This window comes from Symphodus melops (assembly GCF_947650265.1).
Source record: "Symphodus melops genome assembly, chromosome: 4".
NCBI classification, from domain to species: Eukaryota; Metazoa; Chordata; class Actinopteri; order Labriformes; family Labridae; genus Symphodus; species Symphodus melops.
The window spans coordinates 15,112,698-15,138,318 of NC_136694.1; the positions used below are offsets into that span (position 1 = coordinate 15,112,698).

A 25,621-nucleotide genomic window follows, 5' to 3' on the forward strand; every position below is an offset into this window, starting at 1 on the left:
ACAGTAGCAAATTCTTGAGTGGTCCTTGCTTGCTCCATGAAGAGAGAAAGCTGTGTTTTAAACGGTAAAACTCATATTACATTTTTGAAGTCTGGCATCATAACAAATCCTCAAAATGTGTCCACAAAGATCAGCTTTTCTTCACCTTAAGCCAAACAAGAGCAAACTGCAGTGAGAAGGAAAACATTTGGGTGTGTTTGCACCTGAGTAGAATCACTGTTATATGCCTTTAAATGAGACCTTGTGACGGAACATATGGTGGGACAATGATGAGCAATTTTTTGAGCTATTAGCAGAATGCAATCCATTCTTTCTTTGAAACAATAATACTCGGTTTTAATATTTTATTCATTTTCCAGTTGTGTCAATAATTTTCGCATTTTCTGATGAGCTAGCAGATTCCAACTTGATATGTATTGTATATATTAGGGATTAGGGATGACTTTGCTTGTTAATGAGCCCATCTGTTTTAAAAGTGTAAATAAGTGGGTCTTAGTTTAAAGCTCGACATTCTGTATAATCTTTGGACAGTCACAGTCTCACAACGCCAAACAATACAGAAAGCACAACCTTGGAAAAATGATGAATATTTGCACTTTTTAAATGTTTTTTTTTTTTAGGTTTATTTTTTGGCCTTTTTGCCTTTATTGATAGGACAGTGGATAGAGTCGGAAACAGGGAGAGAGTGGGGAGAGACATGCGGGAAAGTGGCCACAGGCCGGACGCGAACCCGGGCCGCCCGCGCGAGGAGCAAGGCCTCGCAACATGGTGCGCGCGCTGCCGCTGCGCTATCGGCGCCACCGAATATTTGCACTTTTAATTTCATGATATGACAGCTGTCAGATGACACCACATGGAATTCTCATATGAGTAAGATAAAACCTAAATTAAAATCTTAATTACAGCCACTGTGTGTCTTCTTGCCAACAAGAGAGAGAATAAAGAAAGCTGTGATTGAGCGATGGACTGAGATGCATGCAGTTGAATTACATGAAGCTCATATGAAACTCTTCATCTCTCTTCCTCCCCAGCCCAGCTCCCTCCCCTTCACTTCCGCTGCTGTCCTCCAATGTTCCTCTCCATCCTGTGCCTCTCATGTTTCACTCACATCCTTTTGTCCCTCTGATCTGTTCATTTTTTCCTTCTTTTATCTGATCCCCCATTTCCTCTATCCTCGTCTTCTTCTCTCAGCCAGTGGTGACATGTCAGTATCTTGTGTCAGAAATGTCTTTTCTTTTTCTCTCTTAAGGGCAGCCTGAAGATAGCGTTAACAGAAACACAGAAACACACACACACACACGCACATGCACACACACGCGCACACACACACAGATCTGTGTTTTAATTGGCCCAGGTTAACCCTGGACTGTGTAATAGGTTGATGGATGTATTGGAGCATGTGCCCCACACTCACACACAAATGCTATATTTTTGTAGATGAATAAATTTTTTTCTTTTTTATTTGAAACGCCCTCTTGTTATCCCTCGTTTATCTAATGCCTTCTTTTTTGTAACTTCATAATGTTTCCATGGCTGCCCAATTGACTAATTAAACCTCCCTGCTCATAAACAGCTCCAACATATTGAAGAGTCAGTATGGAGTTGTAATTAAAGAAATACAGAAATACAGCAGTGATATGATTTGAAATGGAGACCTTTAGGATTTTTTTTTTGACATATTGGCATCAGCATGTGATCAAATGTGTATTATATAAGAGTGTTGTATAGTTATAGTCCATAATTTCAGCGTAATATTTCTGCTGCTGAAACCAGCCATCCAACTCTACAGCCAGTTACAGATTGACAGTTAATGCAGCACGACTGCCCTTGCTTTTGATTGGCAAATGTCCATAAACAGCTGCTTAAATCCTTCCACTCGGGCTGATTTAGAGCACTTGAGCTGACACACCCGGGGGAATGCCTCCACGGATCTGCAGCAGGAGTATACTCCATTTTTCATTAATATAAATTACCCATAAACAGAGCATTTAGAGCAGTTTCTTTGGCAAATCTATCTATGTCAAATGATGGGTTTTTATAAACTGCAGAATCTATTTATGGCATCAGGTTATTTTTATTCTCCTTTCCTCCCTCTCTCATATGACCTTTCATTGCTGCGGTGCATCCGCATACACATGGTAGTTCAGGGTCTATATGGTTCACATATACACTCACACAAAGACAACACCCCTGTGGGAATACACCACAGATCCAATTGGCGCTTGTTTAATGCTGACCCAACGGAAAAAAAATATCCGTCCCCTCACTGTTCCCCCTCACCCTGAGGGCACAGCGCCAATGTGTCCCACAATCACAGGCATACATGCACAAACACAAACTGCATATATATAATATCCTGCAGGCCACCTGTCTGTCCTTTAACTATGCTCACTTCTCTGTGTGGCAGTCGGTTCATGTGTTTATGTGTGTACTTATGTTCACGTGCAGACTCAGGCTTTTCTCTCTTCCTAACCACTCGAAGTCCTGTAGATTTAGTCTCCATGGAAACAAAGGAAGGGAGAGGGAGGCGATAGTGTTGACTTCCTGACACCTTCTCTCCCATGGGGCGCCAACTGTCAGCAACTCTGTATCTTGCAGCGTGTGCGCATGTGTGCATGTATGTGCATATTTTAAACACATGATAAGCAAAATCTTGACTCTAGAGGATACTTGTGTGTGTGTGTGTGTGTGTGTGTGTGTGTGTGTGCGTGTGCGCGCGCGCGCACGCTGGTGTGTGTTACCAGGCGTACGTGTATCTGTTGGCATGTGCAGTCTCTCAACCTTGATCGTTGTATCTCATTGGCTGCCAAAGCAGAGCGGCTTAGTGTGTTAGTGGGTCTGGCTGCAGAGCGGCTTAGTGTGTTAGTGGGTCTGGCTGCAGGACTGTGTGGTGGAATCCCCGGATCTGTTCAATGGGATGGGAAGGATGAAAGTTGTGATGATGGGGGGAGGCGGGGGGAATACAGAAAGATGTAAGTAAAGACAGAGATCTCCTTTGTTACCCAGCCGAGGCCCAAGCAGATACACAATTTGAATTTGTAGAGGAGCCATGTAATCCCAGAAGTACAAAAATCACATCGAGGTACAAAGACCCAGTCACCAGGAAGCATGTTGTTTTGTCCTTTTAAAAAAAGTCATAAGATTTATCCTGTACTTATTACTGGTTATAAAAAAAACTCAAAGTAATATGGAAGTTTATTTATATTGTAGACAACAAAACTTTCTCAGTGAGGCAAAAGAAAGTTACACACAGGTGTATAGAAAGGTAATTTGTTTTTTGTTTTTTTAATGTATTGACAGAGGTCTATCAGACAACTTGGATGAGCCTGTAGTTTACAGAAGGGCAGTCTCACTTTCCAATGAGTCCAAGGACTTTATAACGTCTAGTTTATTTCTTTACAACAGTTCCAGACTGAAATGCTTTGCTCTCAGTTCAGCGGTCACAACAGTTCATTTGTGAAATAACAATTTCAAACATATGGGGTCCACAACTGTGGGAAATGTTGCGGTAGTTTAGAAAAAATTTATGTTTTGGTAGACTATTCCAACCATAAGAGAATCAATCGAAAACAAATTACAATTCAATTTGGTTGTTATTTTTTTTACATTTTGGACTAACCCTAACCCTGAAAGAAACGTTGATTTAAAGTGGTGGAAGTAAGAAGCTTAGAGAGGAAATTTACTTTAGGAATAGTTCTTAATTCCTGTTATTCTCAGAAAAAAATCACATCAATATTCATTACAATTTATTCACGTTCATAATATGATTTTTGATAATATGATTTACCCACTAGTCGGAAATTATCATAATTTCTCGCTCAACATGTTTACATTTGACCCTTGGATGGGAAAAATGTTACCCATTTTGATTTGGGCCTGACCAATTTAAGATTTTGCAGCTGATATTGATATCGATTTTGGTGAGAAAAAAAAACATTATATGACATATCAGTTAATACCTTTCTTTGATCTGTATCAATTGTAACACTTTATGTTTATATTACCAGTATTTCCAGGCTGCCCTAAAGAGAAAAGAAGAAACAACATTTCAGACACAAGATACTGACATGCCACCACTGGCTGAGAGAACAAGACGAGGACAGAGGAAATGGGGGATCAGATAAAAGAAGGAAAAAATGAACAGATCACAGGGATGAAAGGATGTGATCTATATCAATATGGCATATCTGCTGATGACAGCAACAAAGAAAACTAGCTAGTGTAATGCAATGAAACTCAAATGTAATGCTATTTGACAGATTAATGATGACATTTAATATCAGCAATCAAATTAGCAGATACCGATGGTTACTGGATAATAACTCTATCAGTGACACTCAGATTAATTGGTCCCAATTTGGTGGTCAAAAAATGTTTTTGACTAAGGAGAAATGTGTTGCAAATATAGGTATTGATATAGGAGTAACATCCAATGAAAACTTTGAATATACACCTTGTTGTCATCAAACACATCATGGTTGCAGGATTGAACAATGTAATGCAGTATTGTGATATGTTATTGCATATTTTTCCTCATTTCTTGCTGGCCTACTATTCTCTTATAGTCATCTTCCGTCTCCTCAAATAAACTTCAGGGAAAGAGCTCAGGTTAATATTTTACAAAGCTAACAGAAACCCACACAAGAATAGACGATGGTTAAGGAGACACAAAGACAACTTTTAAATGAAGAGAGAAATGTTTGTGATAAAAAAAAGAAGAAACATGTATGAATGTAGGAAATAAATGTTGTAACTGCATGTTGTTGGGAAAGGAAGGAAATCTACATGTTTTTAGATGTTAGTTTCTGAGCTGCTAGATCATTAAACAGCTGTGGGCTCTGCATCACTATCTACCACACCCCAGCGTTGCCATGGATATTAGACTTTGGCAGTACAGATGTGTGTGTATTGTGTGAGTTTATGTGTGTGTGTGGTAGAGGTGTGCCAGGATGACATCATACAGTAGCTTGCTGAAAAGGTTCACTGCAGGCACATGGCATCTACAATATTTATAGACCCCCAGAACAGATGAGCTCACTCAGTCACTAAGTGTGACTGGCTTCACCCTCCAGAATCTTCAACCCCCCCCCCCCCCACACACACACACACACACACACACACAAGAAGTAACACACAAGAAGTAACAGAGAAGTTACTCACGCAATCTGTGCCACACCCACTTACATGAATATGTCCTCCTCTCTCCTCTTTTCTTTCACACACTGGCCTTGATCGCCACACAATAGAGGCATTTCAGATGGTTGTTAGTTTAAAAATAGCAGGACACACACCTTGACTTGAAAAGCGCCTGTATTGTCAGTGAAAATGAACTGCTATGTATGAGTCATAAGTAGAAGGAATGGTAGTTTGTGAGGGATTAAACACACATTTTTACCCTCTCACACACACGATGTGCGCACAAACACACACACCAAACGATCTCATTCCCCCAGACCATGTGCATATTACACACACAGGATTTAAATCCTCATATCCCAAAATAAACAAAATCATTTCTTGGTAGAGCAAATACTGTACACCAGTGTGACAGCAAAGCAGGATTGAGAGTGACCAGTGTGTGTGCGTTTACATACGAGCGTGTGTGTAAGAGAGAAAGAGAGGGGCAGCGAGAGAGAGAGAGAGAGAGAGAGCTAGTGAATAAGTTTGAGTTACAAGGCTTGAAAGCTTGAGCAAGAAGAAAAATCACATTTCATAAATAAATCATCCCTGGCCTTGTGATAGATATGCTAACACAAACTCACATACATGTACATGCACACACACACACAAAGTAACACACACATAGGGGTGTAGGTCTTCATACCATGGCCATCACAGTGTGGACAGGATTAGAGGGGAATCATTTCTAAAGAACTGTGTGCTGCCTGTGTGTGTGTGTGTGTGTGTGTGTGTGTGTGTGTGTGTGTGTGTGTGTGTGTGTGTGTGTGTGTGTGTGTGTGTGTGTGTGTGTGTGTGTGAATCCTTCAGACCTTAATGTGTCCCTTGCAAGTTGTTTCATAGCTCAGATCTTACCATTAAAACTTGCTATATAGGTTTGACATGTGACATGTAGCATCTATTTATACATCAGACCCAGAAGAAAGTGACTACTTTTGGAGAGTGTGGAGTGTGTCTCTGTGTAAGCTATGTAAAGAATGAGTATTTTAAGAGCCTGCGTGAGAGTAGAGAGGAATTTTTCGTGCTTACACCGTGCGCCTCTCTCTGTCTCACTCCCCTTTTTTTTCCTCCTGCCACCATCGCACTCTGACACTCCCAGAGGCTACAGCAATGAATGCTTCATAAGTTTCATAAGTTTCACTGTCTGGAAGAGAATTTCAAATAAGAAAGAACTCACAGCAGGATCAATGAGTGATAAGGTGCTGTGGGCAGAAGGACATGAATTTAAATGTAAATGTAAATGTACTTGAGCTTGTATAGCGCTTTTCTAGTCTTCCGACTACTCAAAGCGCTTTTTACACCACAGAGCACACCTACCCATTCACACCCATTCACACTGATGGGCTGGATATGTGGCCCATCCAGTATCTAACCATTCACGCCACATTCATACGCCCCAGACGCAGCAGGGGGAGCAATTTGGGGTTAAGTGTCTTGCCCAAGGACACATCGGACATGTTGCTCGCAGGAGCTGGGGATCGAACCCTCAACCTTCCGATTGAGGGGCGACGACTCTACCAACAGGGATCATGCAACTTATAGCATTAAACTTATACAAGCAAAATTCATTTTCAGGGAAAGTCCTGTGTCTCTTTGAAACTCCTTACCTGCTCTTTAGTCGACACAGTATCATAGTGTTGTGTTTCTCACAGTCACTTCTTATAGCCATTTTACATTTTTATTCCTTTATAATTTATGACACGAAAGTAAAAACTGTTTTATGAAAAATGTAGTGGAAGCACAACACTTAAAAAGACACCATTCAGACCAGTTTGGTTTGGAAAATTAAGCCTTTTCTTCACTCATAGGGCATGTTTACGCCTCAGTCTGGGATGTTTTAATAAAAAGGCGGCAGCAGTGGGTATAAACTAGCTATTTTTAATTAAGAAAAAGAAAATTAACCATCTTGGGAATAAAAATTTAAGGAGATCATTTTTACATTTGTAAACTAAAACTTCATTGTTTTTTTTCAAGCCAAAAATGCCTTCCTGGGGTAGATCAATTAGGCACAAGTTTTGGAACTGAACTTCAAATATGATACATCTTTCTGTTTAGATTTGAGGATAAACTGAATTCATTTGTCAGGTGAATGGTCAAGATAAAAAAAATGATGTGTTTTTGGATTACACAATTTTAACAGGCCAAACACAGTAGTAGAGAACATGATACCATCAACTTGGGTAGCAGTAAATAGGGCATGCTAGTATAAAGAAGAGAAACTTCTCCAGCTGTCCCACTCACACCTAGTGTATGTTCCAGAGTATTACCTGTTGTGTTGTTCACACATTAGCTCACCCTGGCTTTACACAGACATTTTGCTGTAGTCGGAATGGCAGAAAAAAAAGTCTAGAAAAAATTGGGTTCAACAGATTCATGCATTTGCATCAACACATGCAGCCCACTAGTATAATGTCTGGGAATGTTGAGGAGTACAGTTTAAGGAGGCGACTGATTGTTCAAAACTAGAATTTGACCCTTTGGCGACAAACCAAGTGACAAATGGACACTTCATTGTTTTAACTTGGAATGAACTGAAGAAGATGCAGACATTACATTTAATTGTTGCTGATAATGAGGTTTAACTCATAATTAACATTGGAACACTTCTCCTGTTATTCATTTCCACACACCATGTTATTTTTAATGTGTTTTCCAGTCTGGGCAGGACTGAGGTTGTAGATGAAGGACAGTACAGCAGTGTGACGCCTCTTTCAGCCACAGTGAGAGGGGCATGTCGTGTCTCTGTCATTACAGTTACTGTAGACACACACACACTCTCTTTCTCCGTGTCTCTCTCACACATGCACACACACACCTAATGTGCGCGCGCGCACACACACACACACACACACACACACACACACACACCGACTGTACAAGCATAAACACACACACAGTGGAGTAGAGTTACATCCTGCCACTGCAGTTTGCCTTCTGTGAAGGGCAAGAGCTGTGTCCCTGACCTCTGCACACACACACGCACGCATGCATGCATGCACGCACGCACACACAAACAAACAACACCTCAGCTACTCATTACTCTCAGCCATTTTTAGCTCCAGGAAGGATTGGGAAGAGAAGAGATTATTGAAAATTATGCTGGATGAACCCTTAGAGCAGTGTATTTACTCTGAGTATGTCGATTAATATTAATGCTGCCGTGTTTGATTCATCTCCTGCTTTCCTACACAACCAAGATACACTTTCATCTGCAAAGCAGAGCAGCTGGGACGGGCCAAGTGTGTTTGTGTGGTCTCTGGAGGATATGTGTGTTGGTTTGTGTGTTTTTCAGTGAACAAGGTGGTGTGTTTGTTTATAGCAGGGGCGTAATCAGAAAGACTTGACCAGAAAAGAACTTGGTTAAGCTCTGTACACTTGTTTATTTTTATTTTTAATAAACAGCACACATTTTACATGTTTTTCAGGGAGAATGTTTCAAGAATTTTGTATTTTTACATGCAGAGAAAAGGTTCCCATACGTTCCCATTACAGAAAGGAGTGTTGAGGCTAGATGGAGCTGCATGTTCAAATATAAATGTCTATCTCCAACCATTATTGTTGTTTCATGGCAGTAATAGGCCTCCCTCTGGGCTGCCCAGTAGAAGGATAAGGACACAGTAAAGCAAAGATGGAGGGAGGTAAGCTGAGTGGTGAGGACAGCAGGAGAGAGAGGCCGAGCTGACACAGGTGCTTCAGACTGAGCCAGGAGGGAGGAGTTGACAGAGGAGGCTGAAAAAAAAAAACAAATGAGGATGAGCAATAGGAGGAGAAGATGAGGAAGGAGGCCACCGCGTAGGACAGAAAATAGTGGTCATTGTGTCTGATATCTGGAGAGCAGAAGAGAACAACATCATCAACAGTGTTTTGAAGACTTGAACTCCTTCTACCCTGAATTTTGCCTTTCAGACTACAACCAAGGATGTACTTCCCATGGAGGTGCAGCCTTTTAGGATCTGATAATTGTGGCATAGCTCCATGGATGGCACTCTTCACCTCCTTGGTCTGGATTGAAATATCTCAAGAAGAATTGGGTTCCAATCCAGACTGCTGTGCTCTGAAAACCTACAAAGACTACAAACTCTAACTTTTATCATCATTATTATATATTATTTGGCTTTAGCTAATAGGACAGCTGAGGGGCGACTGGAAATATTGAGAGGAGAGAGAGAGGTATGCCTCAAAGGGTCGCGGCTTGGAGTGTATGGCCTCTGCATGGTCTGCTGTCTCTACTAACTGAGCTCAAACAGCACCCCATAAACTCTTTATCTCAAGCAGAGGGGTTTACATTATTAATATGATACCTAAACTGCTACTCTATGGTGATAATTAAATTTAGAGAGGATGACTTGTACTAAGTTTTGCAATCCTCTGACTATTTATCAAACATGCAGTGATTTCTTCAAAGTTAGTTCTGCCCAATAATTAAACAAATACACATGACATTTGCTTACCCAAGTTTAGCAAACATCTCAAAGCACTTTTGTGTGGGGGGAAAAAAAGCCCCAAAGACCCTCAGATGATCAAGCTTCAATGCTAGAAAATATGACTGCCTTCGACTGTGTGCGAAGATTAGGGTTTTTTCTTTGTGTACTGTAAAGGTCAAATATGGTAAAACAAATACTGTACTCTTGGTCTGAAAAAACAAACAAACAAAATAAATCTATCAGCTGATTGGTCATTTGAAGGACATGATTTGTATTTACTATCCTAACCAAATATCTAATAACCAAAAAGGCTAAGACAGCGAAAGACCAAGAAATATGAAGTTGAGTAAGCTAACAGTCGTTAAAGGTGCACTATATATTTGGGAGTGACCATTTTAAAATTGAAGAGGTGAAACAATTCTGTGCTATATTTTCTGAACTGAATACACAAACTTTATTCAAAGAAAAATCTGGGTCCCTGGCAGCTCAAAAGTTACCAGGAGAGTTACAGTTTCACTGTTGCGAGCCCACCATCATAACTTCTCACGTAGCATTTTATCTTCAAGCAGTGTTTCAGGGAACATAAACCACATAATCGTTACACTTTTCCAACTTTCACATTTCATTACTATAACTCTGTAGAACACCTTTAAATAAAAAATGTATACCTAATATCATACTTCATTGTTCTTTGTTAGACCGTTTTATTATAACTACTGTGTGTCGTGTATGATTTGTGAAATGTTTATTTTCTTAAAAAAAACGTTTGTTACTCTTTGGATTCATTCTGCAGGCATTACTCTTCACTGCACTTCACACTGCCTGTGTATTTATGGATTTAGCTGTGTTTGTGTACTGAATGTGACAGTGGAGATGGTGGGATGGGGGGGTGCCCTCTGCTCCATGTTATGCTATGATGTAAAATGGCTGCTCTCCGTCGAGGGAAGGCTCAGCTGAGATTAGCAACGCTTGAGAAAAAGAGGAAAGAGAGGAAGAGAGAGAGAGGAAGAGCAAAAAGGAGGGAGGGAGAAAAATGATGAGAGAGAGTGTGAGTGTGTGTGCATGTGTTTGTGAGAGAGTGAGGAGACATACTGAGAAGAGAGAAAAGTGTGAGAGAGGCTGTCAGATAAAAAACAGTCAGAGTTCTTACTCCCGTGAATTTCGCTGCAGAAAACGTCGCTGCAAATGTGTCTGGTTTTTGGTGTTTTTTGTCAGTTCTCCTGATGTGAATGTATGCTTAGTGGTATTTTGGGGATGTTGGTGTGTTCAGTGCTGCCAGCATCTCTGACAGTAAATTACAAGCAGTGCTGTATCTTGCTACCATGATGTCAAGCATGAAAAGTTACAGCCAAATCTGAACTTGAAGTGTCTATGTCGTGTATTTTCCCCCCCCTGTTTCTCCCTAATATTGTGGTCCCTTATGTCTACAAATGCAGTCAGCAAAACACATTTGCTATGAAAAAAATCACTCCAATTCTGAATCTGATGCATTGTCCTTTTAACACTTATTTTTTACCTTGTTTGCTATGACTTAGGCCTAATTTATTTTGTAATACCTCAGGCTGCCAGTGTGGGTCTCTGTCTCACCATTTAGTCAGATGGCAGCGCTGTTCAACACTGAGTGTATGTAACTCTGAGGCTTCACTGAGCTATTGTCACATCCTAACAGAAGTCTCTGTAGCAGCTTCAGGATGTTTCAATGTTTTAATTGATTCATCTAACTCTCCTGCTCACTGTTGGCTCAACTGCCAGGTGACACCACTCAGACGTCTATACAGGAGCCATTTTCACTTTTCTTGTTTTCTCAATGAACTGCCACTCCCAGTGAAATGATCTTGCATTTCAATATGTCTCCTACTGACTGAGGGTCAGAATATAGGGGGATTAGGCTAACAGGGAAAAACTTGAAGGTTATGACGAGTCAAATCACGTCGTTTTAACACAGTTTCATTGATTAATCATACAAAAACTCTACCTTTAAGAACATTTTATCCACTCCGGCTTAATCACAAATTGAGGTGTTTCTTTCTGAAAACAGAATCATAGACAACTTTATCTGCGACTATGTAAATAAACCCCAGTCATGTGCTCTCAATAAACTTAAAAACTAAAAAAGAACACTATATGACACAGATGCAGCTAAAGAAAGACTAAGAGCAGCACATTTCAACTTACAACGTGAGGGCAAATGTAAATAAATCTATTTTTTATTGATTCACAAGACACATTATCAGGGTGCATTTTACGTACAGTCAAGTGTTAGACATCGTCCTCCTCTTCCATCCATACATTTTGTAGATCAGGGCTGATAGCTATTTTTACAATAATAATTAAGCTCATTGCTGATTCTGATATGTTGGTCTTTTCATTACTTCTTTGTAATTCATCTTGTCTGTTCTTTTTAAATGAGCTATGTGATTGTGTAGAGTATTGGAATTTAAGCTAGTCGCTCCTCTTGAAATATTACTGGAACATGTCTTACAAACTGCATGTCACTGATCTTTCTTAGAGACGGTGTAAGACGCCTACACTGCTAAGTCATGTTTGAACAATTACGAAGTTTGTACAATAGGTGGCTTCTTCTGCTCAATTAAACCCTCTTCTTTGAACCAGCAGTAAGTATGTCAGCGTGCTAGACTTAGATTGATGTGAAACAATAGATACCCAACAACTACTGGCATCTGTGCATGCTACATCATTTGCAGATGGGGTGATGTTTACAGGGCCGATATTGGCTCATTTTGATTTTCAACCGATACGATTGATGCATCCCTATTTTGTTTTAAGGTTTTATATGTGTTGAAAAGGCCACACAACTGAGTTTGTAAGCTGCTTCGATAAAATATTAAGAGTTGATGCATATACTGTATATATATTACAGAGATGAACTTATAGATTTTTGGTTATTAAAGGCATAACACCTGAGGTAGAGCTTCATGCTTCATAAATTTAGTTGCTCAACAGGATCAGAAAAGAAAAACGTATTTCACTGCAGACAGACTATAGTAATAAAAACGTTAAACGTGACACGGTTTGACGTTGTAGTTAAAGGGATTGCAAGGGACACATTTATGAAAGAACGGTCACAACAAGAGGAGCAGTGGCCTGACTCGTCCTGACTGCAGTCACTAATTATGTGGAAGGCTCCAAAAGAACCCAAACTCCCATGATGCACAAAAATATACTATTCAGCTTTAATTCATATTTTTTCAGAAATTACAGTCCCAGATTACTAACATCCTATATTACCCACACATGGCATCATGACTGTTATTTTCTCAGACTTGCTTAAGCTGATCTAAACTATGAGAGAAATAAGATTTGAAAATACAACTCGCTGACAGAGAATAAAAATCCCACTTAGCCTACAGCTAAAATGTCCTCATCAGGTTTACTTTAGGTGTGTAGAGAATCTTAAGTGTCTTCGCACCAAAAGGAGATTAAGAATTGTCATCCATCGACACCCATTGTAGTGCTGACAATACCAACAGTATGAATATGATTCATGCTGGATATCCTTGGATGTATAAACACTGGTTTCAGACTCCAGTCAAGTGCATGCACTGTGAAATCCTACTGAGAGAGGAGGGGCGAACCAGTCTGCCATTTATAAATAGAAAGAATCAGCACGCACAATGTCCTGCTGGAGGAAAATGGGTCTCTTGAAAATTCTGTTGAGTAAGCAGTGACTGGAGTTCTTATTAGGAGGAAATAGAGCGTTTAATTTCATGCTAATTCTTGGCATTAATTCCAAATGGGACTTAAAGACTCCTGCTAAGTGCTTTAACTTCCATTTACCGTGTGTTCACGTATGTGTTCGTAATCAAAGAACAGGTGGTGTTAGCCCCCAGCCGTCCTGCCTCTTCCTTCCTCCATCAGCTGATCAAGTCCCGTCTCCTCCTCCTCATACTCCCTGCAACCTTTTGGGGGTTTTTTTCTCCTGTTCCCCCTGATCAAAATCATCCCTTAGTCTCAGTTTTCCCCGCTTTTTTTCTGCCTCATCCTGTCTATCCCTCTTCTTACTTTCTCTCTCCTCCTCTTCGTCCTCACTGTCTCTCGACCCGGCTGTAGTTGGAACAGGCTGACTAGCAGAGTGCTGTTTGTCCCAGCGGAGGGCAGAGGGAGCAGCACAGGAATCTCTGACACTCAGGAGAAACCAAACCTTTTTTTCCATTCCAACTCTTTCTCTCTTTTTTTATGGGGGGTGAGTTTGAGGGATCTGATATGTATAGCCTTTACCATGAACTCAACAGTCAAGATCCACCTTCAGAATGGGACCCACTTTAACAACTACATGTACCAGGTAGGGACTCAGCAGCTGTACAGTTTGCGGATGTTACAGTCTCCAGCTCAAATATCTGTCTCTCTGCTCTCCATGTGTCCTTGCCTGAGTATTGATTTCAGTGCTGATGATGACTCTTTCTAGTGGTTGAGAAATAGCCTCCTTCTCTCCTCCTCCTCCTCCTCCTCTTCCTCCTCCTACCGTTTACCACCAAACCTCAATCAAACTGGAAAAGAATGATTAATGCTCATTGGCTGCATACCGCGAAAGAATTGTGGCTGCACCTCTTCCCTCGTCCACTTCAATGTTTGGCTCCTCCCAAGCCAAAGAAAATAACTATCATGCTCTGATTGACGACTGTCTTTGGTTGCTGTGTATGAATGTCTTTCTTTAAATGTGTATCAGGAGCATGTAAGAGACAGTATCAACAGTAGCTCTTTTAGTTTGTGTTTTCATCCACACATGTAGGACGTACCCCCCTCTTTTTTCTTCCTTTCTGTCCATCTCTGTCCCTCTTTTCGGTACAGCAGGTTTTGTTTTTTGTTAATGACTAAAACTGGGGGAGTTTGAATGGATGCTATTCTGGGCTTAGGCCTTTGCTTGGCACAGAGGGTGAGAGGGGGAGAGAAAGTTAGAAATCTTAGAAGGGTTTGACACAGTGACGTGATGTATCAGATTAGCACTCCTCTCTCGTTGACAAAAAGGGTTTTGCTTTGTCAGTCAACCTTATTGCATATAGTCAAGAGTATGAAATTGCTTTTGATAGCATATTTTGACAGTGTTTGGTTTCATGGTTATAGCCAGGTTTCTCTGAATTCCTTCAAAGTTGTAAGAACTTTTTATGACGCTTTAATCTTTTACATGTCACATAGAAAGCCCTTTTTTCTCCCTTAGGTGACTGAGGTTCAGTTACACCAAAATGTGTGTTCTAGGAAATAGTGAAGAGCTGGCAGGATTTCATTTAGTGTGAGCATAATCTCTAAAAATGCTTTAATGTCTTTCTCATGACTCTGCCGAAGCCGAATTGTACATTTGCAGTGAATCAAAAAATTAGCCTTTTAACCTTTAAACATAGATACATTTTGGAAATCACCTGATGCATAGTTTGTAGGCAGTACAAATATGTCCCCTTCCAGATACAAATGTTGGCGCAGAGTGCATGCAGTGTTGTCATGGCAACATATTACTCACTGCCTGCCTGGGACTAACACCATCTCTCTCTGCAGTGGTGAAGAGTTACAGAGCACTGATATCTAAGTCTCCCTGGGGACTCACTCGTTCTCCAGTCCCAGACTCTGCATTCATCTCTAGTGTGGAACTCCTAAGTGAATTACGGCGATTTACATCAGAGTTAATTTAATGCCTTTTTGGAGCGTGCAGACTGAAAGGAGCTCAGTCATTATAAACAATCACCGTGGTGTCTCCTTCTTTGCATGTGCACAGCAAATGGACATTTCTTTAGGTTAACTTGTAATCCTGCCTCTGAAATTTAGGACTGTCAGACAACATTTCTGAACAGTCACTCACACTGGTTTTTGTTTACAATATTCAGACTTTAGTGAAGCTCTGGAAGTGTTTGTCATTGTCACTGAATGACTCCAAAATAAAAAAAAAACGTGTTAGTTGATTTAAGAGACCACAATTTGTGGAAGTAGCAACTTCCACTTATGCATTGAAGAAATGTACAGAAAGCATCAAAGTTTTCCTCAGCTTTAATTTTTAGCAAAAGTATGAGCAAAGTGATGCACCAAACTCACTTTGCTCATATTGTTTCTAGGTATGTAAGCATCCTCATATTACCAAAATGATACAAACTGATACAAAACCTTTGTTAGTTGCAAACCCTTCATTACTGCTTAGTCACATATTTTCCTTTTTATCTCTACTCCTTGCACCGGATGCTTGCTGAGACGGTGCCTGGCCTCACAGTTCTGAAGCTTTGGCCAACATCGATTTATATCTGTTCTGACTTTAGTCTGCTGTCTTGTTACACTACCCACACAGTGGGAAAGTTGGAGAGGCTATTTGTTTCTCAGTATATTTCTTTTTAAAAGGTATTATCTAATCCATTTGTAATCTCTGACACATATCCCTCGAGTTGTTTGTCAATGAAGATGGTGATATAGGACTCTGTAACCTTCCCTGCCGTTTCTAAATCTACTTCTGTTAGTCATACCTATTTTTCCCTGGATTACCTACTGCGGCCTGCAAAGAACATGGAAACTTGTTACATTTTGCTGAAAGTTACACTCAAAGTGAAAGTATAGAAAGAAGTTGTGACAGCATTGGCTGCTCAGAAGTTGTCAAAATTAGATTGAAGTTTTCTCATTAAAACGAAAAGGATGTTTTATGTATTATTTTTTTCTATTCTTGGCTTATCTGGTGCCTTAATCATCAGGGCTGTCATATCAGAGAATATTACTTTTTAGCAAGATTTTGACTTAGAAAGTGACTGTTTGAGTGATGTTTTCTTTTATGCAGAAATACTGACAGGATGCTGCCCTTGGCTTTCCGTGTAACCATCCACTGAATAACTCAGTGTGCTCGTTCAAACAGTTTGCTCCTTATATGCAGTCATTTTGTGTGTATAAGAAAACGCAAAATTGCAATACTGTATGCAGATGCATCTAAATTACAAAATAAGAAATATCCTTAATCAAAGCAGTTACACTACTTTTGCTCGAAATCCCACATTTCTTGCTTTGACCATGCTCCTGGAGATGCACCTCAGTTTCCTCCTGATGAGATAGTGAACATGGGACCAACAGAGTTCAGGTGTGCAGTGCAGGTTTGCACTCGAAAATAACACACACACACACACAAGAGTTCAGGTGTGCAGTGCAGGTTTGCACTCGAAAATAACACACACACACACACACACACACACACACACACACACACACACACACACACACACACACACACACACACACACACACACACACACACACACACACACACACACACACACACACACACACACACACACACACACACACACACACACACACACACACACACACACACACACACACACACACACACACGTTATTATATTGATATATACATTATATTATAATTACATATTTTAATTGCATATTTGTGTGTATGGGTATGAGACACTTTTTTACCCAATTGCACTCCAATCCCCCCTCTCTACTTGAACTCACACATATTTTTTTCATTTTCTAATCCCAAACTGCTTAAGGAAGCGAAGGGGAGAAATCCCTTTACAATGTTTGGGCTCAGCAATGTTTGGTAACCGCTCACTATCTCACATTGAGGTTGGAGGCAGAGGAAATGCTGTTCGCTCCTCCAGAAACCCAGAACCTTCTCTTTGCTCTATGTGATATGCTCTCTGACAGATGTCAAGGCTGTGTTGTCAAAGAGCTGTGCCTGTATCTGACTGTTGCGTAAAGTTGAATAAACATCTTGGCATTATTTTCAAAGCTCACATGGTTTTAGAGGGTTGGTATTGTATCGTGCACACAGAGATACCGTGTGTGTTCGAGTGTGTGTGCAAAAGACAAAGAGAAAAAGCTGCCTTAGGGAAGGTATTACACAGACTTTCATGAGAAATTAAAAAGAAAAGTTTTTTGTCAAGACAGTGATGTGTTATATTTAATATATAACACTTGTCAGCTCAGTTATATAATGCTTCTAACTGAGTCTATGTATTCAAGCCTTTATCTATTCTTAGTTATTTGTCAGTACTTGTTTCTCACATTAACTTTTGGGTGTTTGGAGGTAGGCAGAGCTGAGATGCAGAGAGCTCCTGAAAGGCACAGGGATGAAGGGATGAGGTGGCCTGTTGAGTCTTTCTGTCTGGATTGAAAGAGACAGTGAGATAGAACATCTGTTGTTGTATTTAGGCTGAGCCCCTGTCGGTGGGTGCCCCTATGGAATAAAGGGAAGCAAAAATGAACAAGCTGACCCATTTTCCCCCCTATCGTCCCGGTGCTTCTTCCATCTCCAGCCTCTCATCTACAAAAATTGTTTGAGCTTGTGTATGTATGTCTATGTGTTTAGTTATCAATACTTTTATTAAGATTATTATAGAATGCTAAAGGTGTGTGTGTGTGTGTGTGTGTGTGTGTGTGTGTGTGTGTGTGTGTGTGTGTGTGTGTGTGTAAGAACAGAGTGATTGGAGGTGCAGGAACCCCAGGGGGGAAGGGGAAAATGATGATGGAGGGAGGCAGGGAAGGACAGAATGAAAAAAGGAGGAGGAGAAAAGGGACATGATGTGAAGTGTGTGTGTGTGTGTGTGTGTGTGTGTGTGTGTGTGTGTGTGTGTGTGTGTGTGTGTGTGTGTGTGTGTGTGTGTGTGTGTTGCCTGATCTTCTTGAAGTGATATTATGAACGCTTTAATGACAATGAAAATTGTGGCATGACATTGAAAGAGTCCATTTAGGTACTTTAGTGAGATATGTTTCAGGACGTATCTGGATGAAGACATACTTTGCTGAGGAAAAAGTGTGTGTTATCTGAATGTAAAGTTTAAATAATACTTTGCTAAATAGCTGGTGTATATAGAGGTGTAAAACATTGGCAAAACTGGCTCCCAAAGTGGCTTGTTATAAACTTTTTAAATGTGATTACATCATTTTTTACTTATGAATATTTAGCATGTTTTATGTTGTGTTTTATTTCAGGTCAGTCTACTTTGTGTTTTTCATTTGTTTGTTTGCACATTTGTTTAACATGCTGAGTACCATAACACCTTTTCCTTCAGTAAAAGGTTTTCTAGTCGCACATGCTCTGTTCACACTTGTCTCCTTATTATCTCAACCAGTTTTTAGGTGTGCTGCATTTTTAGCAAGCATTGTTTGGCACATAATGCAATGAGAGGAAACTTTGCAGGCTGTAACTCTAAGTAGCTCCTAGTCATATCTAATGCGTTGCCGTGTCATGGCTGCTGTGATATTTCATGGCTGCAGGGAGCACCAGGACTTGGAAAATGCATGCGTGTAACAAAATGTGTGCGTGAATCATTTTTGAAAAAAGCAGAAAGAGTAAGCCTCTGGGTTTTGGTTTGGAGTAAAGCCATGCTTATGGAATTGCCAACAAAGCACAGAGAGATGATAAAACAGCATACACACACTCATTCACAATCACAAACACATGTACGCACTTTAGCTCCAGTCTGATCAAAACTTGAAAATTTAAAAAATAATAAAAAAAAGACTTGGGGCAGAAGCTGTCTGAGTCATGGCAGGTTGTCTTGGTTGTACTCTAACTGGAGCTCATGGATTAAGTATGAGGTACAAAATGGACTCATTTGAACTGATGGATGGATCGTTAAATAAGTTGTAACAAGAAAGTGATAGTAATAGTAATATCTGACTTTTCTTCCACTGATTTGTGTCAGGATTATTTATATGAGCATGGAATAAAGTGGAGAGCTGTTGGTCACAGACTAGGACAGGTGTTTGGATAAAAAAAATTTTTAAGCAAAAACAGGTCTAATGTTAAAGATTTGTTACACCATGAATGTTTATAGTTGTACAGTAATGTTGTCTTGCATAATAGGCATTCCTGAAAAATCTGTTGTGTTTTGCAGAATGTATTCTTTGTTATAACATTTTCATAGACTTGTGTGTGCTGTCAAAGGAAGGCACAGTTCATCCATCTAGATGTGATGAGTTGCCAAGTAAAAAAACAAAAAGAAATTAACTTTATATACTGTAAAAAATAGACAAACAGCAGAGCAGTGCTGCAGTTCCATCAGTGTTCCCCCAAACTATTAAAGTTAATGGAGCGGTCTCTTTACAGCTTCAAAAGAGCATAAAATATCCATCAAAATGCACGTTTTCTGTATAGCTGTGAAATGTGGAACTACTATCTAAAGGATTGAACCATCCGGAAAATTGTTCTACTCAAAAAACATTTATGTTACCTGAAAGGCATATTAGAGCTAAATTAATGTATGTTTTGGTTAGCATAAAGGAAAAGAGAACATTTTGTAATAAGTATATTTCTTCAGCTCTAATGCCTGTAAGCCTATTCTATGAAGCTAGAGCGTAGGAAGCAGTTAGCCTAACTCTGTTAAAATGCGCAAACCCCTCATCAGGCTTCACCAATACTTACTCATCAAACATTACAATTTAAGACATCTTAATGACTAGATTTTTTTTTAAATATTGTCTGGATTTTGTCACTGCTGAAAAGAGCTAGGCTAGCTTTTTTTTTCTATCAACGGTCTATGCTAGCATTGCTAAAGCTGTCAGCTATAGTTTTATATTTATTGGACAAACATTGAAGTGGGATCTGTGTGAAAATCTGAACAAGAAAATCACTAAGTGTGGTCTCCAAAATATCCATTTACTCTGGTGGTGGAGTTTCAGCAGACATGATATATAGATTTTCAGAAGTATAGCTATCATCCCCAAAGTTATGTTTTTAGACTACTAAAACTGCTTGATGTGACCGTTCGACAACTGTTAGAGAGATATATGCAGAGAGATCAATTGTATCTCAGACTAACTGACTCTTTGATGCTCTGGTCTATTTGTGTTTTCACAGACAATTAATTAATGTTAGACTGAATATTGCTTCATTCCTTCCAGACTGATCTCAGAACCAGAAAACACTGTGGTCCAATTTTAAGTCGCTCATGAGTATATTTCTTCTAATGTAGCCCCGTCTGGAGGGCTGCTAGAGCTTAAAAGCTTCAATCAAGTGATCAGCCATCTGTCAACACTAGAGTGAGAAAAATGAACATCAATAAAACAAACTGCTCTCAAGTGAAATAGACTTTTCTCACACAACTCATTTTGATAAATCAATAATCTATTCTCAGTGTATTAATGAAAAGACTATCAAACATCATTGGAAGTACACCGTCAGAAAGTGTGTTTGGGTTTTTTTGCCTTACAAACATTGAAATAAGTCATAACTTTGTACATATTGTTTTTTCCATCTTCAAAATATGTTTAGACATATTTTTGAACCTGTTAATTTCCAAATATTCAAGAAAGGAACATTAATGTACTGCAAATGTGTAGCACATCAAATAGTCACTCACTGTCCACAGTGTTCTCCCCGTGTTTTTGTTGCTTTCAAAACCCACTGGCAGGCACTAAGGTGGGCCAAGTCGCACAGGCATGGTTGCTTCTTTTATGTCGATCAGCAAGCATCTTAGTGCCATTGTGGTTATTTCCACCTGCTCAGACTACCTCTCATCACACCTGCACCAAAAAAAAATCCCAGAAAGCAGCCTTTTGGAGAGCTAGTTTTCTTTTTGGGCAGAAGCCAGCCTTGAATATTCCTTCTATAGGTACTAATGGTGTCAAAACGTGCAGTTTTGCCCACGCAGAAGTGTTCTGGTTTTTACAGCTGAATTTGTGCCCAGTATCACATAGTTTGAACTCATTATATTGACAGGCATGGTAAATGCCATATTCATGTTTTTGGGTCAAGCTGCAATTCTTGTGTCACTCAGTGTCGCTGTCATTGCCTGGGCATAGGTGCGTCACTTGTGTTTTACTTAGCTGTGTTTGACCGGGAAGGACATATCATTTTTGACCACTGTGGCGACAGGTGGCATGGAGAAACCACTGCTGTGTTGTTTTATTTGTTTGGTCATTAAATGGAAACTGATGAACACTGTAATGACATTGCACATGATGCTACAATAAATTGATAGTACAACAAAACAAAGGCATGCCTGCAGAAGAGTTATTGAAGTGACATAAAGCTTTATTATTGTACTAAGCTTCGATAGGGATATTAACCTTTGTTTGGGTTGTGAATGCGTTTGTGTAGGAGTTTGCCACCCTGACAAAGGAGCTGAACATATGCCGAGAGCAGCTGCTGGAGAAAGAGGAGGAAATATCCGAGCTGAAAGCTGAAAGGAACAACACCAGGGTATGTTTCTGCATGTGTGTGTGTATGGGTGCAGTGATGCTGATGAAAACAAACATTGTTCCTGAAATCCAAATTAGTATTTCATTTGGTTGTTCATGCCTTTAGTGTGTTGGTGTGTATATTTGTGTGTGTGCTGTAGCTACTTTTGGAGCACCTGGAGTGTCTGGTGTCTCGTCACGAACGCAGCTTGAGGATGACAGTGGTGAAGAGACAGGCACCTCCGCCATCTGGAGTCTCCAGCGAGGTAGAGGTCCTCAAAGCCCTGAAGTCGCTGTTTGAACACCACAAGGCTCTGGATGAAAAGGTTGACACACAGAAAAAGACACTCAAACACACACTAATACACTACTACTGTACTGCCTCAGCTTATAAATTAGGAGAAACAATTGATCCAGGCCTAAATCTATTCATCAATAAAAGCCACTTTGTTGCTCCTGTTTTTTGTTTTATTTCCATCAATTCCATTTTTGTGGTTATTTACCCCTTTTTGAAGTTTTAAATAAATGAAGTACTTGCTTATATCCCAGTAGATGCCTCTTTTGAGTTTGGGTCTGTTTATTAGCAATCAGTAACCAAGGTTAAATAAGATAGAAAATCTAAGAAAAAAAAAAAAAAATCAGAATAGATTTCAGTTTTTAATATTGTGTATTTTTGGGGTCTGTTTTCAAAGTCTCCTCCTTTCCCTGTTTTCTGTGATCATGGTGTGTTTATCAGGTACGTGAGAGGCTTCGTGTTTCTTTGGAGAGGGTGGCCACCCTAGAGGGACAGCTCGCCACCAGCACACAAGAGGTGAGGTGTTTGGAATGCGCGTCTGTGTTTCTTTGTTATTTGGGCCTGACGGTAAGTGAAGCATCTGTGCGTCACCTCGCAGACATTTGTGGGAGCCCCCAGTGTGATCAGCTATATACTTCAGATGTCATGCGGGGTGAGAGGCTGTTTTTTCTCAACACACACTTTAACGCACCTATCTAGGGGCGTAGGTGTGCAACATTTGAAAAAAAGGTTTCAAACCAAAGCCAGAACTAGTTTTTTCACACTAATGAAAACAATTTGCTATAATAATTAAAACACAATGATAAACAACTGAAGAAAATAATTGGTCAAAGTGTAACATGGCTCAAATAAACAAAACATACTTATCCTGAAAAAAAAAAAAAAAAAAAAAAGAAGACATTGGCTAAACCTTACTCCCCAACATAATTTTTTTTTAAAAAGTTATCGGCTAAAAAACATAATGGCAGCTTACATCAAATGCTTCTCAAAATTTGGAATTATCCAAATCAAAAGGTACCACTACTAACATCCTAAAAGTAAATAGCCTACAAAGTTCAGCTGAATCACGGTTCTTAATCATATTAAAGGTTGGAGGCAGAGGAAATAAGCAAGTTGCTGCTGTCAGCTAAAAAAACGCCCCGGATTGTGTCCAGACCAAAGACTGTAAAAATTAATACGCAGAGCGTGGGTGACATCGTCCATCTGTTAATCCTGTCTCAACCTAACTTTCATTCAACCCTTACAGCAAGATAAAAGCTGGAGTTGAGGTGGGCCAGACCTAATTCGTTGTTTGAACCAGGCTGTAAACATGATCATTTCTGCTGTAAAAACTAGCTTTATTTGAATGGGTGTATATTTGACTTGTGCCGCTTCTACAGCCAGCCTCAAGTGGACATATGACAAACTGCAACATCAGCTATATTTGTCAACACTGCTCGGTGCAGACCCCATTCATTTGAAAGCTGTGATGCTGAGCTTTAGCAATCCAACCCTTGCTCCTGCGAACACAGTGCTCCAGCCACTCACTGCTCCCCACCTCTAGATCAACAACACAGATCCAAACAACAGACAGAGCACACTCTCACGCACAAACAGAGAACGATCAAACAACCAAAGTTTTACAGGACAGACAGAGCACTCAGTCACGCATAAAACCAGACATCCTCCACAAAGTACAGAACAACACAACATATAGTGCCAGGGCCATACCACACACAGATTCAAGCACAGGCACACTCACTAAATAGCTTCTTTTTTTAAAAACCTCACAAAGGATAAAATGATGCTCAATATTAACAGTTATTTTTTGTTATGTTAAATATGGTAAACCATGTTGTGTGGAGCACGCTGGCAGCCTAAGAGTCAAATTTTTATTTTTGAGTCTGGGTTTTATTCTTGGATTCCCTATTGGAGCAGAAAAGGTAGTTAATGTGGACATTTTAATATCTTGCAGTTGAACATGGTGAGACAAAGGAAGGACGGTGACTCATTGGAGCGAACAGATGGATCCAAACCTGCATGGAAGGTCTTCCTCACTGTGTGATTGTATTTCTGCTCTGTGCTTCATACCACGTCTGTCCAAAGTATTTGACTGTCTGATTATTGTTTGCTGGCTGTGTGTCATTTTTCTGTCTTATCGAACACCTCAACACAATTATCCAGACACTATGATAACATTGCAGATTTAAACCAAACCTATATATTCTTCTTTGTCCTTCTCTCTTTTTCAGCTCGGTTCTTTATAGTGTAAGAACGAGCTCACATTATGTAACTGTGTCTGGGTCCATCTACAGGGATAGGGAAAAAAACTATCTTCTATTCAACAGTAGAGATTCTTGTATGGAGATCGAAATCATCTTCCTCTTTGTAGGCCGACAGCCGTGGAGGAGTAGAACAGGATGCACTTACTGTCACGGGTGCGGGTAGGAAACCAGAGGAGGAGGACCCAATTGCAGAAAAAAACTAAAATGATTTATTTTAACCAAAAAGGCAGAAACACCAAAACAAAAACTTACTCAAAACTAAATCCAAAACGTCTAAAAACCACAAGGGGAAACACAAGGAAAATCCAGGGAGCAGGGAGATGAAAACGACAGGCTCAAAATACACAACCACACTAACAGGCAACAAAAGACAATGATCCAACAAGAGGGTAAGAACACACAGAGACTATATAGACAGGGGTAATCAGACACAGGTGAGACTAATCAGACAGAAGAAGACAATCAGGGTAATCAAGACACGCGGGAAACACAAGGAACAAAAAACACCAGACCAGAACACTAGAGGACATGTACAAAGTAAAACCCAACACTGACACCACCAAAACCAGATCTACAAAATAAAACGGGAAACAAACTTACAGGCACCAGGGAAACACCAAAGACCAAAGCAACCACACCAGGAATCACATACAAGTAACACAGGAAACAATAATACAGACAACAGAGAAGGACACAAAGAAACACAGTAAACACTGAAGACTAGAATACAACTTAAAACTCAGGAAACACTAAAGACTGAACTAAGAAATATACGGAACTCAATACTCTGAAATATAACACATACAAACCCAAACCATGACACTTACTCTGGCTTCTATTGCTTTGGCCAGCAAAAGAAATAAGTGTCGACATGCAGTACTTGTATTAAATCCAACGAGTATGAAAAACCAATAGCTGAGTATTAAGAAGAGACAAGACTGTATGAAATGTTGACTACAGCTAGAGTACAAGCATTTAGGATAAAGAGTGGGGCTTAGATGTTTAAGGGTGTGATTTTAGATAAACACTCTGTTTGGACATTTTCCATGCTGATGCTACACCCCCGTGACAATGTATCAATTTTTCAACACACTTTAAATGATCATAAAAGTATGTACCTTGTAGGGGTTTTTTTACCGACCAGAGCCATGTTCTTTGGGATTGCTAAACATTGTCAGTCTACGCAATGCTACTCCTAAAGTCCCTTTAAATAAATTAAACAAGATTATGTGGCTAAACAGGGGACACATTTGCGCAAATCACAAGGTGTGTTTCATTACATTGATTCAGACCAAACTTCCTACAGTTTTTTCTACGTTTATGTTTCTGTAAAG

At 39.9% G+C, this 25,621-nt stretch overlaps 1 protein-coding gene and 1 long non-coding RNA gene across 3 annotated transcripts in view; one reads left to right on the forward strand and one right to left on the reverse strand.

Annotated features, from left to right (window-relative positions):
• The window catches only part of ppfia4 (PTPRF interacting protein alpha 4), a 53,700-nt gene that overhangs the window by 14,527 nt on the left and 13,552 nt on the right, over positions 1–25,621 (forward strand). For both annotated transcript variants that reach the window (XM_079340736.1, XM_079340737.1), the window contains exons 3-6: positions 21,649–21,750; positions 21,890–22,054; positions 22,465–22,539; positions 23,978–24,049. In XM_079340736.1, the coding sequence (XP_079196862.1) occupies positions 21,649–21,750; positions 21,890–22,054; positions 22,465–22,539; positions 23,978–24,049 (414 nt within the window). The remainder of the gene's footprint in view (positions 1–21,648; positions 21,751–21,889; positions 22,055–22,464; positions 22,540–23,977; positions 24,050–25,621) is intronic.
• LOC306822059 lies at positions 8,539–24,867 on the reverse strand. Its single transcript, XR_013778849.1, has 4 exons — positions 24,530–24,867; positions 24,433–24,486; positions 21,905–22,042; positions 8,539–8,907 (listed from the first exon to the last, which is right to left on the reverse strand). It is a non-coding gene; the product is annotated as an uncharacterized lncRNA (long non-coding RNA).